The following is a 14,949-nucleotide window of genomic DNA, read 5'->3' as shown; positions in this document are numbered from 1 at the left end:
AGTGTGAGCCGCCCTGGGACTTGGGCGGGGGGCCTCCGAGCTGCTGGGGCAGTTGAACCCCTGGCGGTGTCCAGCCGCAAGTCAGACTGGGCTGGGTCGCAGGAGAGGCCGGGCCTAAAGGATTAGTGGGAACGTGGTGGGCCGTGGGTCGAGGGTCCATCCCAACCCCTAGCAGGGGATGGAGTAAAGCGAGCGGAGGGAGCGGCGTTTGGCAGGGAGGAGAGGGCCTGCCGGGAGGATGCGGGAGGGGACCCAGGGCGGCGGGGGGGGGGGGCGGGGGGGGCTGTGCAAAAGGAAACAGGGTCATCTGGCGGTGAGTGAAGCGGAGGACGGTTTGCTCAGGTATCTGGGTGCATGTGTGATGCGAGGAGATTAATGGGAACTGTGGTGGAGAAGGGTCGGGAGGAGGAGTATGGGAGGTGTCAGGGCTGAAGCAGGTGAGGTGGCGGCTGGGCCGAGGGCGGGGATGCAGCGATGCCAGGGAGCCGGATGGCCAGTGAGGGGAAAGGAGCAACTTCTTTCAGAAAGTGGTTGTTAAGCACCTCAGGGTAGTCAGCCTCCTTTTGCTCAATGCCGGGGACTTTTGGGGGATCTAGTTATGAACCTTCTCAAAAACACAACCACCACCCAAACACACAGGACATAGAGATCCATACGCGATTTTATATTCAATTTCAGGGCCGTCACAGAGCTGTCCCCGTCTGTACAAGGCCCCGGGTTAGACACTTAGCTGGGAAAATACAGAGATGTGTGGGGTTTGTAAGGTGCCATTACAGGGCAATACATTGTGTTTTGTGTAGCTTCCACTTCGAACCGGACATTCTGAATGAAGCCAGGGCAATAAATTGTTAATGCCAAATGAGGAGGAGAGGCAGTCGTTGCTAACGGATGTTAGAGTGTTGGGGTCCGTGTGGACTTTACGAAGAAGGTGGGACTTGAAATGACTGTGTTAGGGAAGGCAAGACTGGCAAAGGGTGTGACATGCCCGGGACCCTTCCTGGCTTCTCAGACAGCTCCTAGGAGGGGCCAGTGGAGGCAGAGGATGGCTGTGGCGTCTCCCCCTCCTCGTTGCCGCAGAGAGCAGCCCAGGAAGGCAGCTCAGAAATGCCTGTGTCCTCACAGTGTCTCCAAGATTAAAGGGTTTCATGGTCATATCTGAGAATCTGCTTGGGAGAAACCTCAGAAAGAACAGGCCTGTTTAACTGTTTACTTCAGCATTTTCCAAACTTACTCAACTGTGAGGGCCCTTAACTTTGCTGTCACTCGCCTCTACTAACAGCGCAAGAAACATGTCAGGACTACGTTTTGGAAAAAGCTCTTGAGAGTTAGGACACAAAAGGGTGTTGAGCACTGGCACGATACTGGCTGCATGTGTGATGCAAGGAGATTAATGGGACAGCCGTGTGTGGGAACGGGGTGGCCGCAGAGACCAGAGGCCGGGAGGGCCAGCACACAGTGACGCCAGGGGTACACTTGCCAAGGGCTGAGGACAAATGTGTGTGGTTTCTCACGGATGACTGTCCTGCTACTATGTTCTTCTCAGGACATGACCTTCGGCTCTAGGAAGAACACTCCATTTTTCATGATAAAATGGCAGCAGTGAAAACCCCCGGCAGAGAACTGAAGACTGTGGAGGAACCATGTAATGACGTGTCGCCCCTCCTTTTGAAGAGCCTCGTGGAGGAGCCCAAGAAGAGAAGAGAAGTGCCCAACCACCTGCTAGAATCAAGTAAGCGGCTACGAGCAGATCTGCTTTACAGCTCACACCTCCCAGAGGCTCCGAGGCCCAGGAGGGGCAGTGGGTGCTTGGTGCTGATTTGTCGTGGTTCTCAACCTTCCTAATGCCGCGACCCTTTAATATAGTTCCTCACGTTGTGGTGACCCCCCAACCATAAAATTATTTTCGTTGCTACTTCATAACTGTAATGTTGCTACTGTTATGAATCGTAATGTAAATATCTGATATGCAGGATGGTCTTAGGTGACCCCTGTGAAAGGGTCGTTCGACCCCCAAAGGGGTCGTGACCCACAGGTTGAGAACCGCTGACTCTAGATCATTTTCTGGGCGCAGAAGAGTTTTTATTAGGAACAATGGCCCTATTTAGGTCCACTGACCTGATAGATTTTTGAGGTGTGAATTAGTCACCAAGTTCTATTGCTTCCACTTCCTCAAATAGCTTTCCTCTGTGTCCCCGCGGCCTGGTCTGCGGTCCTCAGCAGGTCCCCGGGCTATGGCAGTGCTTCCCACGCTGCCACCCTCTCCCCCAGACCACCCTGCACACCCCAGCCAGTTTCCTTTGTGGAACCCTGGCTGGCCTCTGCCCCCGACCTGCTGGAATATTCTGAGAGGCTCCCCTTGCAGACTGGACAGAGTGGCAACTCCTCCGATTGGCATTTGGCCCTCTTTGCTGTTGGTCTGAAGTTGCACCATCCCCGTGCACGCCCCTCCCATCCCCAGCTCCAGCCCCTCCATCATACATTGCCTCCAACACCTCGGCATTTTGTAACGTCTTGCCTTTTCCCCTGCACATCTCTTAGCTGGGAAAGCCTGGTAAATCCTATTGCTACTAAGTAAAATGCTAAAGCATTTTGCCTGCATTATTTTCACTTAATCTGCATGACATCAACATTCTATTTCCATGTTCGTGTTGGGGAAGCTGAGACTCAGAGAGGTCAGGTGAGTTCCCCAAAGTGGAGTCAGTGTCAGCTGTTGCAGCCCCGTGTCCAGCTTCCTACCATCACACTAGGTTGCCTCCCCTTGTCTTTCCAGGCCCACTGCGAATGCTGGGGATGTAGTAGTTGGTGTGGCTCTTTTGTCATTGTAGAACTTGACTATTTCTGGGTCTGAAGAGAAAAATGCTCATTTACATGTATTTTGTGGCCCTAAAAACAAAAACAAAACCTTCAGTGTTAAAAAGAAATTATCAAGGAATGTTAAGTTCAATACCTACAAATTACCCAACAACCTGCAGAGATGGTCAGTCCCCCTGAAATCCCATCCTAACCCCATCCCAGCCTTCAGTTTGGCCCAAAGCTGATGACAGCAGCAGCTCGCCTGGTGAGAAGCAGAAACACCAAACGTGCCACACCCACTTGAGGTGAACGCTGGAATCACAGTGGGCGAAGGGATGATCAGGGTGTCCATGGCGCACAGGACTGGGAGATGGCCAAAGTTGAAAGGTGATCATTTATTTTTTTTTTAAAAAAAAAAACTGGGCAGTGCTTTCATATTGAGGCAGTTTAGTGGTTGGAATAACACAGACCTGGGCTTAAATTGTTTTTTTAATCCTCACCAGAGGATATTCTTTTCATTGGTTTTTTTTAGAAAGAGAGAAGGAAGGGAGAGAGGCTGAAGAGAGAGAGGGAGAGACATTGATGTGAGAGAGACACATTGATTGGTCTGGGGCCGTGGTCGGCAAACTGCGGCTCGCGAGCCACATTCGGCTCTTTGGCCCCTTGAGTGTGGCTCTTCCACAAAATACCACGTGCGGGCGCGCGTACAGTGTGATTGAAACTTCGTGGCCCATGCGCAGAAATCGGTTTTCGGCCTGGGCAAGTCTATTTTGAAGAAGTACTGTTGATATTTGGCTCTGTTGACTAATGAGTTTGCCGACCACTGTGGGGGATTGAACTTGCAACTGAGGTATGTGCCCTTGACCAGAAATCAAACCCAGGACCCTTCGGTGCGCAGGCCAACGCTCTGTCCATTGCGCCAAACTGGTCAGGGCTAGGCTTAATTTTTAACTATCAGCTGTGGGCAAGTTGCTTAATCTTGTTGAGTCTCACTCAGCTCTCAGCTACAAAATGGAGATAATGCCTGCCTCGGAGGGGTGGAGTGAGATTGCAAATGCACGCCTGGCTTAAGGCACAGGAGGCATGGGAGCTATGGTGGAGTGGGTTCTCGGTGACCTCCACACACCTCACTGGTGCCGGCATGAGGAGCCAGGGAGTTTTGTAGATCCGGGCACTTTTGTGAGCACAGCAGTTTTAACCTTCCTTTCAAAACTGGGGGTGTGAGGGGCGCGGGGGGGGGGCGGGGAGGGAGGTATTTATATTACAGTGATAGTTTGAGACTTTACTGTCCAGAGCGATGATTATTCAGAGCTTTAAGATTACATCAAATAACAGATATTGTGTAACATCCATTTAAAAAAGATTTCTCTGTGTCACATTGTAGTTCTATTCAGAGGAAAACAATAACAGTTAAATACGCAGTAACACAATTAAACGGTGTTTAGATTCTTTAAACTGAGCGTTCATTGCACAATAAGCACCCAAAGACGGGCGTGTGCACGTTTTACTGCAGAGACTTGTACAAAATGTGAAGAGCAAATTATTTTATTTATTTATTTATTTATTTATTTATTTATTTATTTATTTTTATTCCTTACCCAGGGATATTTTCCCATTGATTTTTAGAGAGAGTGGAAGAGAGAGGGAAAGACAGAGAGAAATATCGATGTGAGAGAAACACATTGTTTGGTTGCCTCCTGCATGCACCCTGACCAGGGCCCGGGCCAGGGAGAAGCCTGCAATCGAGGTACTGGCCCTTGACTGGAATCAAACCTGGGTCCCTTCAGTCCGTAGGCCAGCGCTCTATCCACTGAGCCGAACTGGCTTGGGAAAGGGCACATTATTTTAATAGGTAACAAATGATACACATGGATTTATATTGTGATGATGATCTCTCCCAAGTCATGTGTAAAAGTAGGAGAGGCGCGACAGTTTATTTGAAACAGACCATTCATGTTGTTGACAGCTCTATCCTCCAGCTGAAGCCTTCATGTGCTGGAAATGTCCTTAACTAAAAAGAGCCGTGTTCATAGGATCTGTTTTCACTTAATATTTTCTTTTATGTCTCATCTCACGATGTACTTATCTGCATTGTTTTTATAGAGGTTTATACAAAACTTCTGAACAATAAGGTCTTACAAGCAAAGCCTGGCATCCTGCATTTTGGAGGCTATCAAGTAGGAAAACAACAGCAGCAGATTCTGGTAGGTGCTGTGTAAGCGGAATAATTAATCATAACAATGAACGATGTGAATTCTCTGCATTCATAGTACTCATTCACCTAAAGAGCAGCGGAAGTGCAGGTGTAAATCGGGCCAGAAAGGTCGTTCAAGGACAAGAGATGCTGAGGTTGCACGTGTCCTTGGACCCGTTGCTGCCCCAGTGCCAGCGGCTCCTCCCAGCACTCTGTACATGTAGGTGTCGTTGCTGAGTGACTCCTAGAGGCAGGGGACTATGCTTTGCGTCCCTCAAAATGCAATTCAGTCCTTATACCAGCTCTGTGGGTGCTGTAATGTTACTCTATATACAAGCGGACCCAAGATTCCAGAGGTTAAACAGTTGGCTCAAACACACTGAGCTGCGAAGTGGTGGAGGCAGACTCTTAGGCTGCCTTCCTCCAAGCCAGTGCCTGCCCGATGGTGTCTACCCCAGCACAGAAAGCAGGTTCCTCCCCTAAGAGGCCCCGGCCAGGGTCCTGTTTCCTTTGCCCAGGTCATATGCCCATGCCTAAATCAGTCATTCTGGCCAGACCTGGACGGCAGGGGCCAGCTCCACTGAACAGGCCTCGAAAGGGACAGCGGGAGCCTGCAGTGACTGCAGTCCACCACAGAGCCACACCGAGGACCAGTCCTTGCTGTGTCCTCTCCAGTGACCTGGATGTTCAGACTAGAGTGGGTTATGGGTGACTACAGCATTCCCAACTCCCATACCAAAGGGGACCCAAACATTCAGATCTGCCCCCAGCACAGTTCCCTGAAATCACACAGAGCAACACATGAGAATCACTCCACTGGGCCTTGGAACTGAGCCAGACAGGCCTCTGAGCATGTGCTGGAGTGGGCGGAGGTGGGCTCTGCTCATGTGGGCCCTCTGAGAACTGGCTTTGTGTGATGTCACCTCTGGCCCTGTCCCCAGCCACCACAAGAGTCTCTTCTTTTAAATGTAGTGAATTCTTAAAAGCCATGTCTTTTAAAAAAAGATTTGTCATTGATTTATAGAGAGAGAGGAAGGGAGAGGGACAGAGAGAGAGAAACATCAATGTGAGAGCAAAACATCGATTGGCTGCCTCCTGCACTCCCCTCAGCCGGGATTGAGCCCACAACATGGGCATGAGCCCCGACTGGGAATCGAACAGGCAACCGTTTGGTGCACAGGACAATACCCAACCAACTGAGCCACATCGGCCAGGGCAAAAGCCATGTCTTCACATGGATCGTTTTAAGATAGAATTCTGACTGCTGTGTTAGATGCTCTGAGTGAGGAGAATCTGAGAGACACTGACCAATGGTGAAGCTCCTCAGGGAGTGGGGTAGGTTTCATCATAGCCCCCAGTGAGCAGAGGGGCGGTTTCCATGAGTCCTTATGCATTGAAGTGGGGAGAGAGGGTAGATCAGGAGAGGAACCTGCTAGGTGCCAAGGGTCTCCTCTCAGGAAAAGGATTCGGATTTGAATCTGTGACTAGGAACTTCACCCATCAGCCTAGAGGGGCACATTCCTTAGAACATGGCATCAAAGACGACGGTCAAGAATACATTCTGGGGCTTACTTTTCCTGGTTACTAGGTTTGCTGTCTAGATTATAGTAGGATAGATCTAAAATGATTATCATTCATAAATATTCATTGTTTATGATGAATAAACAATTCACCACCCATCCCTAGCCCCCTCACTCTCCTCATCACCCTACCACTCCACCCCCACCTAGGCAGCTACAGTCTGCTTTCTGTTGGTATAGATTTGCCTATTCTGGACATTTCGTATAAGTGGAACCGTAGGACATGTGGTCTTCTGTGACTAGCTTTTTTCACTTAGCATATTTTCCAGGCTCATTCAGCTTGTGGTATATATATCAATACTTCATTGCTTTTATGGCTAAATAATATTCCACTATATGGGTATACAACATTTTTTTATGCATTCATCCACCACGGATTGACATTTGGGTTTGTACTTTGGGGCTATTATGAAGAATGAATGCTGTTATGAACATCACATACATGTTTGGGGTGGACATATTCTCTTGGCTATCTATCAAGGAATGCAATATTAATTTTCTGTGGCTGCTCTAATAAATCGCCACAATTTTAGGGGTTTAAAGGACAGAAAATTGTTCTGGATGCCAGAGTCCAAAATCAAAGAGTCAGGAGGGCCATGCTCCCTCCAAAACTCTTGAAGAGCATCTTCCTTTGCTTTTTCCAGCTCGTGGTGCTCCAGGTTCTTTGTCTTGTGGCTACATAACTCCATCTGCACGTGACTTTCCCTTCTGATTCCCTGTGTCTTCTGTCACTGAAAAGGGCTCCTTTTATTGGACTTAGGACTCATCTGGGTAATCCAGGATGATCTTATCTCCAGGTCCCTAACTTAATCATATCTGCAATGACCCTTTTCCCAAGTAAGGTCACTTCCATAGGTTCGGGTATTAGGTGTGCACATATTTTTTGAGGCCACCATTCAGCTCGGTGTTGTTTTATTTCATTTCCTTAAGGACTAATGATGTCGAACATCTTTTCATTCACTTACTGGTCATGATGTAAAAAAGGCTTGGGCGGAGAAGCCATTTGGGATAGTCCGAAAGCAAAGTGAGAAGTGGGGCAGACACACTCTGGAAAGAGAGAAAGTCATGAAGAGAGGTGCAGGGGAGCACGCTCGCAGCGTATTTGGAAGCCGGAGGCGATCTGGTTTACTGGGTGGGGGGGTTTCTGAAGAATAGGCGGTTTCTGTCGTTTGTACAGCACAGTGCCCAGCACACAGGAGGCACTCAGTAAACACTTATGAAGATACTGAACTCACTTTATTGAGTCAACTGATGGTTGTTGGTGCAAACTCAATGCCAACAGGAATCCCCAAGTTGGGGTGTTGTGAAGAAGGAAACTTTATTTAGTGCAGACAGCTCACTTGTGATGCAGCGCATCTGCGGAGCAGCACAACTGGAAGGTGGCCCCAGGGTGAGGCAGCTCTGCTCTGCTCTGCTTTAGTGTCTGCACTGGCTCCAGTCTGCTCTGCTCTGCTCTGCTCTGCTCTGCTCTGCTCTGCTCTGCTCTGCTCTGCCCTGGTCCTCGCCTGCCTGCTCTGCAACAGCCTGGTCTGCTCTGCTCCATTCTACTCAGGTTCAGTGAGACTTCTTCCATTTCAGCTCCATCCCGGGAAACACAACCTTCTGTCTTCAGAAGAAAGGGAAAACGGCCTCTCCGAGTCCAGGTGCTGACTTATATAGAGAGGAGTCCCTGCCCCTCTTCCCTGATTGCTCTACACTCACGCAAATGAAGACTCCAAGGCCTCACAGTTTTACTGGCCCAAAAGGCACTGTCCTGATTGCTTAAGATGGAGTCGCTCTGCTTGGTTGGCGAAGATGCTGATGGGGATATTGCTGTGCAGCTCCAATTGGACAGGGAAAGCCTCAGTCCTATTAGCTGAAAAACATCCCCAGGAGCACAGTGCAGGCACACTGGTGGGAGGGAGGCAGTCCAGGGCAGGCTTCTCCCTGGAGTGTGGTTGGTGTTGCTGTTTAGAAATGGCTGCTAGACTCTGTCTTTCAAGGTGAGCCCAGCCAGCCACCAGCAGCCCTTCTTGTAGGTATCTCCTTCCTCAGGGTCCACAGTTAGAAGTGAGTGACTTGGCAGAGACTCGGTGATTCCAAATAAATACAGGGGAAAGCCTACATGATCACACTGCTTCTACTGGACATTCAAACAAACAGAGATAGATAAAAGGACAAAACGATTTCATCTTAGTAACATTCTGGGAGCTTTTAGGAGAGCCAGCCTCCTGTTTCCATCAGCAAAGTTAAGCGGAAGCTTAAGGCAATTGCCTTGAGATTCCTGCCAAACAAGGGGGAAATCCAACGCTGCTTTTATCTTGGTTTTGCTACAGGAAACTATGCAAATTGCCCAAGAATGGAATGATTGAACGTGGGTTTAAAACCACAATAGATTGTTCATTAACATTTGAGCTTGATCCAGGCCTGGTGAAGGAAGTGAACACATTTTACGTGGATTCATACTGAAAGCAATGTTTCGAAATACTTTAAAATTTGAAATAAAGATGTCCAGTTTTCTCTTAAATTCCTTTTTCCTCTGTGTTAAGGCTTTGTCTGGGAAACTATATTTATTAATTAAATAATCCATTTCCCCATGAGACATCCGGTATTGATGTCGCTAGCCCAAAACACAGTTGTTAGTGTCTTACAGCCTTACCTCACGTCACTTCACAGTCCTCCCGGGTCCTGAAACCATAGTGCTAGTCTTCAGTTTCACAGTGCAGCGCCGGACACGCCTCCCCACCTGGGACCCGCAGCCTCTCCCCAGGGTGCCAGGGAGAGAGGTGAGGCCCCGGTGTAAGCACATCTTTCTGGAGCATCAGTTTGCTCTCTTGTTCTAGAGAAATACATTACAGGGCAAAATTTTAGAGTAAAATGCGTGACCGACACTTTGAGAACGTAAGTCTGCTTGAATTTTGTCCCCAGATCCCTGGGGTTGAGTATTAACCTTCCCTGACTGAGAAGCTGCGCCACTGAGGGCAGCTATTAAAAGATTCCAACTTCGAATCTGAAATGTGGGGTTTGGGAAAATACTATGGCAAGTGCTTGGGTTAAAGCCCCCTTTAACCCAAGCCAATACTTCACTGGGGGTGAGTTTTGCGCTGCCCAGTAGAGGGGAGGGTGGAATCTCCAGAGGGGACACAGGAGGGGCCTGTGAGGAGCAGAGATGGGAGGGGGAGTGGAGAGAGTTGTGGGCAGTGCTTGGGAAATCCCTGGAAATCTGAGTAAAAACTGTTTAACCCATTTTGTTTGCTTGGGGTTTTTTGTTTGTTTGCTGTGGGGATCCGTTCTGAAACACTGAAGCAAAAGCTGAAGTTCATATGGTGTCCTGTGGAGGCAACATCAAGGTCATGAGGGCCAGGAGAAGGTCAGCCCCCAGTGGATGGGAGATCTTGGAGGGTTTGGGGACATCTGTTGACCCCTCAAATTGGAAGGCAGGGTAGGATCTTAGGCAGTTCTCACACTCAGTTACTCATGTTCTCAAATAAACTTTTATTATCCATTTAAAACACACTTTCTAGCCATGGCCAGTGTTATGCAGTGGTTGGCGTGCTGGCCTGCACACACAGAAGGGTCCCAGGAGCCAACTGAGATGTGTCTCTCTCCCATCCATGTTTCTCTCCCTCCCTCCCTCCTTCCCTCCCTCCCTTCCACTCTCTCATTTTAGTCCTGAAAGGATATTATTTTGAACAATCTGAAACAACACTGACCTGCTGATAAAATACAAAAAGAAAGCTAGAAAGTGCAGTCTGGGCACTGGGCTGTGCTGAGCTAAGAGGCAGCTGGATGGAGTGGAGGGAGCCCTCGAGCAGAGCTGGGCACAGGGTCCCAGGCCTGACTTGGCCACTAGCCCTGGTGCTGCGAGCAGAACCCAACCGCCGTCTGCATGCAATGAGGGGTTGTGCTCAGTGTCTCTTCAGTCCTCCTGGGCTCAGACAACAGTCTCCAGTAGGCGAAGAACATGACTATTACAGCATGCAATGAGTATTTGCACCCAAGAGTTGAGAATTGCAAAACTTATAGAATCTCAGTGTTCCCAGTGTATTTTAAAAGTCAATCTGAGATGTTGATTTTGTTTTCTAAAATGTAGAGAGCAAGTTGTTCATTTCTTGCTTTAATTTGTTAGATTTTTGTATTGTTTTAAGTTTGTTTAAAATCTCATTGGCAAACATGTCCCCTGGAATTGTCTCAGGAACATTTGGTTTAAAAGTCCTCGTGAGAGGAAGGACTGGCCCTCCCCATCGCGAGGGTCTCTTGGCTGCCTTCTTAACACCAACCCCTCCCCCCTCTCCCACCCCCCCACCCCCCACTATCCACCGTGTGGAACCGTGGGCCCAGCCTTCAGGCTTAGCGAGTCCTCCTTTCACTTCGGATGTCAAGTAAAGGCTGAACATTTTCTTCCTCTTCTTACACTCCCTGTCTAGATAACCCTAAATATCTACATTTTTGTGTGAATCTGTTATTTCTTATTTTTTATTGATCCAAATGCTTAATTCCAGATCAGTAATCTTTTAACGGTGAATATGGGAATGGCAGCCCAATCATAGCCCCTGCACTATCTGAATGGAGTCTCTGAGAAGTCTGAGCGCCGCCCCTCCCCTCGCAGGGGAGCCCGAGGGCAGCAGTCCTGACTAGGACTGGCCCACCCTCGACAGTTGGCAGCATTTTTTGTGCGAGAAACACAGGGCCTGAGGGGGTTCTGGGGCCTTTGAATATTGTTCCAAAGGACACTGGGCTCAGGGCTCACCAGATTCTCACAGCCCTTTTGCTCGAGAGCAGAAGTGCCCGCATGACATTTCTACTCAGTATCCTGAGCATCCCTGGTGCTAACACCGGAAACCCTGAGAGCCGGGCTGCAGCCCTCTCGGCGCCCGCTGGCTCTCCTGGGTCTCTGCTTCCTCACGCGCCTCCTTTGGCTGCACTGTCCTTCCTCCTTCCTGATGTCGTTTAAAGTGCATGACCACAATGCAACCCCTCTGCTCCCAGTCCTTCCTGGGCTCCAGCACGAGGCGGTCACAGTCCTCCCTCCGTGACAAGGATGGGGACAGAGGTCTCTGTGAAGACTTCAGACCCTGGCATTGAGTGGCTCCCTCTCGGTCTCCAGGCAGGTGCCACCACCCAGATTCCCGCTCCAGCACATGGTCCTCTCTGCCTCTCCTGGAAGGACCTGGGCCCCACCCTCACCAAGACTGCCCTCTCAGGCCCCTCGGAGGGCAAGAGATGTCTTGGCAACTTTTGTGGGTTTTTTTAGGCTTTGAAGGAATTGAAACAAAGAGGAAATATGCCAGAACAGGATCACTGAAAGTGTACTCTGAGAATGTTGGCAGGTGATAAATGGGAACCTTTAACAAACGCAAACACCAGCTTAACCTCCACAAGAAATACTGTCTGAAGTCTAATCCGGGGCTTTGAGAAATGTGAGGCCTCGGGCAATGGGTCAGCGACAGGCCCAGCCTCTGGCCCAGACTTTGGAAACCAAAGGCCTCTCCACTGTCCCTTGGCCCAGGGGCAGCCCAAATCCTCAGGGACGCACCTCATTCCCCAGCGTTGTCCTACGTCACGGGGTTGGCCTCCTGTCACCATCAGAGCATCCCGACCTCGAGTTCCTTTAAGTTTGCCCCAGGGCTGGGTTGGAGGCTCTCCTGGCCACACTCTTTCTCCTGAAACTTTGACTACCTAAGTGTGTTGGGGTCCCCACCACCAGTGGCATTAATCAGAGAAACTGCGAGCGTTGGTGTATGGCTGGCTGCTTAGCTCAGTGAATCACAGGGCTAAACATAGTTCAAGGGGAAGACATACACTGTAAGCTGTCAGGACTGGGAAGGATACAGGCCCAGGGGGGACCCTGTGGAGAAAGGGTGGTTCCTCTGGCCAAGCCCTTAAGCTGGGCAGAAGGCACATGGGCACGGTTTACTATTCATTCAATGGTGTTTGCTGTGCTTATTTTATTATTCTTTAAATGGCATATGAGGGGTTTACGGTCTTTTACAAATTAAAAAATACAGCATTATCTTCTCGAATTGCTTTTGGAATAAGATGAGGGATAACTAAATGAGGAAATGACTATGCAAATAGGTGAAACGGTGTGTCTACTCTGATTGCTTCTTTTTCTCTCCCAGCAACTGATCAATATTTCCAATGAGGACATCCATGTTCATATTTTACCCCCACAAACCAAGTACTTCCAGATCAAGTATGTGAAAAAGGTAAGCGCCGCTGGGTGGCCCCTCTCTCATGCTGTTCCTTGTCGGGCCGTGGCTTTCCGTCACCGTCACCCGGGGACGGTGTGTGGAGGGCTGTCCCCAGGTCCTGCGCCCTGAGTGCTCTGGGGCTTCCCCAACCAGAGCCCCTTTCTCCTAGGAGCACCGCCTTGTCCCTGGCTTGTCCCTTGCGGTCACCGTTACGTTTTCTCCAGACGAGTGGCGATACTATTATGATTGCATCCGTATTCACTGTAAGGTGAGTCTTACAATCAGGCTTTCGGGGGTGGGGTGATGTCAAAACTAACATCCTCCAGGGAAGCAGAGGGAAGGAATGACGGGTGTGAAGTTTCCCAGCCCAGCGCCCGGCGGCCCTCTCCGGCCAGTCTGATGGCATGAGGGTCCTTGTCCAGCGGGTCCCAGCTGGGAGGGTGCGAGGCTGCTGAGAACTGCGGCAGAGCCATGAGACTCTAGACTCGGTTCGCGGCCGGGTTCCCACCTGCCCTGGCCTACGAGCCTCATTTATCACACGGCGCTGGGAGTTGGTGAAGGCTTTTCCAAATAGCGCAGCCACACTCTTTAAGTGCTAGATTAGAACGTGAGCAGGAACCCCGAGCTGTGTTTATGAACTGAGGGGACGGGATCATATCTTGTGTGGGAATGTCCTCAGAGGCAGCCCTGGGCTCTGCGGAGATGTGGGAGGGGGTGGCCTGACCCCAGGTGGCTGGCCGTGCTGCATGACTTCTTAGGAGTCTTTCTCCAGGTCACCTAAGTCATCCTTTGGCCTCCAGCCAGAGCCAGCTCCAGTGCCACCCATCCTTCTCTTAAAATGGCCACTTCCACACCCCCTTGCTCTATATTCCAGCCCTACCTCTTGTAAGTCAAGAAGCCTTAAAGTTAACTAAATTTAATTTTTCAAAACTAAAATGGAAGAGTATGCTTTAGTGACAAATGAGTTTCAGGGTGTTTTTTTATTGATTTCAGAGAGGAAGGGAGAGGGAAAGAAATAGAAACATCAGTGATGAGAGGGAATCATTGATCGGCTGCCTCCTGCATGCCCCACACTGGGGATGGAGCCTGCAATGTGGGCATGTGCCCTGACCAGGAATCAAACTGTGACCTCCTGGTTCATAGATAGATGCTTAACCACTGAGCCACACCAGCCCAGCAACTTTCAATTTTTAAAAAGAAAAAATACCTAAAACTGAAAATAGAATATTGTTTCCAGAGAAATATTCTGCACCAAGAACTCAAATCCCTAGGCAGGCCTGTGTAGGGAGCCCAGCACGAGTCCTGCTCTCAGCAGTAATGCTAAGGATAGCCGGCATTTATGCAGTACTTTTCACTTTTTGAGGCCACCACCTACTTTAATTCTCAAAAACACCTTTAAAGAAAGGCAGAATATCCCTGTTTTGCAAAGAAAGAAACAAGGCCTGAAGAGGTTAAAGGTCATGGCTAAGGTCGCACTGTATGCAGGACTAGCAGCAGGTGTCTGCACACTTCCAGTTGTGTTTACTGCTCCGCTCTGGAGCAGCTGATTCTGCGCTGGTTTCCCTTTCTTCCCTACACCTTCCTGAAATAGGAGCAGACAGGCTACTGTCTTCATATCTACACGAAGGCATCACTGTCTTTGGCTTTTCTGCATAATGGTGAACATTGTTTAACTGAAATATATTTAAAATTATTTACACCTTGGTATAGCAAAGAAAAATCAATATTTTAAATATTGTATTTAAATACTCAGGTTTCTTAAAAATATTTTTCTAGAAATATTTTTTTAATGATAGAGAACAAAATAAATATCTACACGTTCATCTTTTAAAATCCTGGTCTTCGGTGTGGTAAACTGGACTTTCTCCATTAATTTTAGGATGACGAGACTTTGCTTATTCCCATCCACGCCTATCCTGTCATGAACACACTGGATTTTCCCTCATTTATAAACCTATCAAATGTTCTACTTGGTGAAAGGTGAGTTACCGAAACGAACTACCAAAATGTCAAAGAATGTGAAAAATTAAGAGAGACATATATAAAGATTTCTATTTTCCCTAATAGAAGGCTATCTTTCTAGCTGAGTTAGACCAGACTTGTATTTGCAAAAGAAAAATAAACAAAGTCAAAATACTATGAGCGAGAAATGGAATTACTTTGGTCATTTAACTGGCAGGTTCGAGGTGGGTCTTCGGGCGTGGCTGGG

At 48.9% G+C, this 14,949-nt stretch overlaps 1 protein-coding gene across 1 annotated transcript in view; it reads left to right on the top strand.

Moving 5' to 3' along the window:
• Positions 1-1,590: 1,590 nt before the first annotated feature.
• Positions 1,591-14,949, top strand: part of CFAP221 (cilia and flagella associated protein 221) — an 87,657-nt gene continuing 74,298 nt past the window's right edge. The window contains exons 1-5 of the mRNA XM_023762517.1: positions 1,591-1,729; positions 4,897-4,997; positions 12,669-12,755; positions 12,910-13,008; positions 14,620-14,720. Coding sequence (XP_023618285.1) covers positions 1,591-1,729; positions 4,897-4,997; positions 12,669-12,755; positions 12,910-13,008; positions 14,620-14,720 — 527 coding nt within the window. The remainder of the gene's footprint in view (positions 1,730-4,896; positions 4,998-12,668; positions 12,756-12,909; positions 13,009-14,619; positions 14,721-14,949) is intronic.

Source organism: Myotis lucifugus, unplaced genomic scaffold, assembly GCF_000147115.1.
Source record: "Myotis lucifugus unplaced genomic scaffold, Myoluc2.0 scaffold_247, whole genome shotgun sequence".
Lineage (NCBI taxonomy): Eukaryota > Metazoa > Chordata > Mammalia > Chiroptera > Vespertilionidae > Myotis > Myotis lucifugus.
This window is presented reverse-complemented; position numbering and strand designations above follow the sequence as displayed.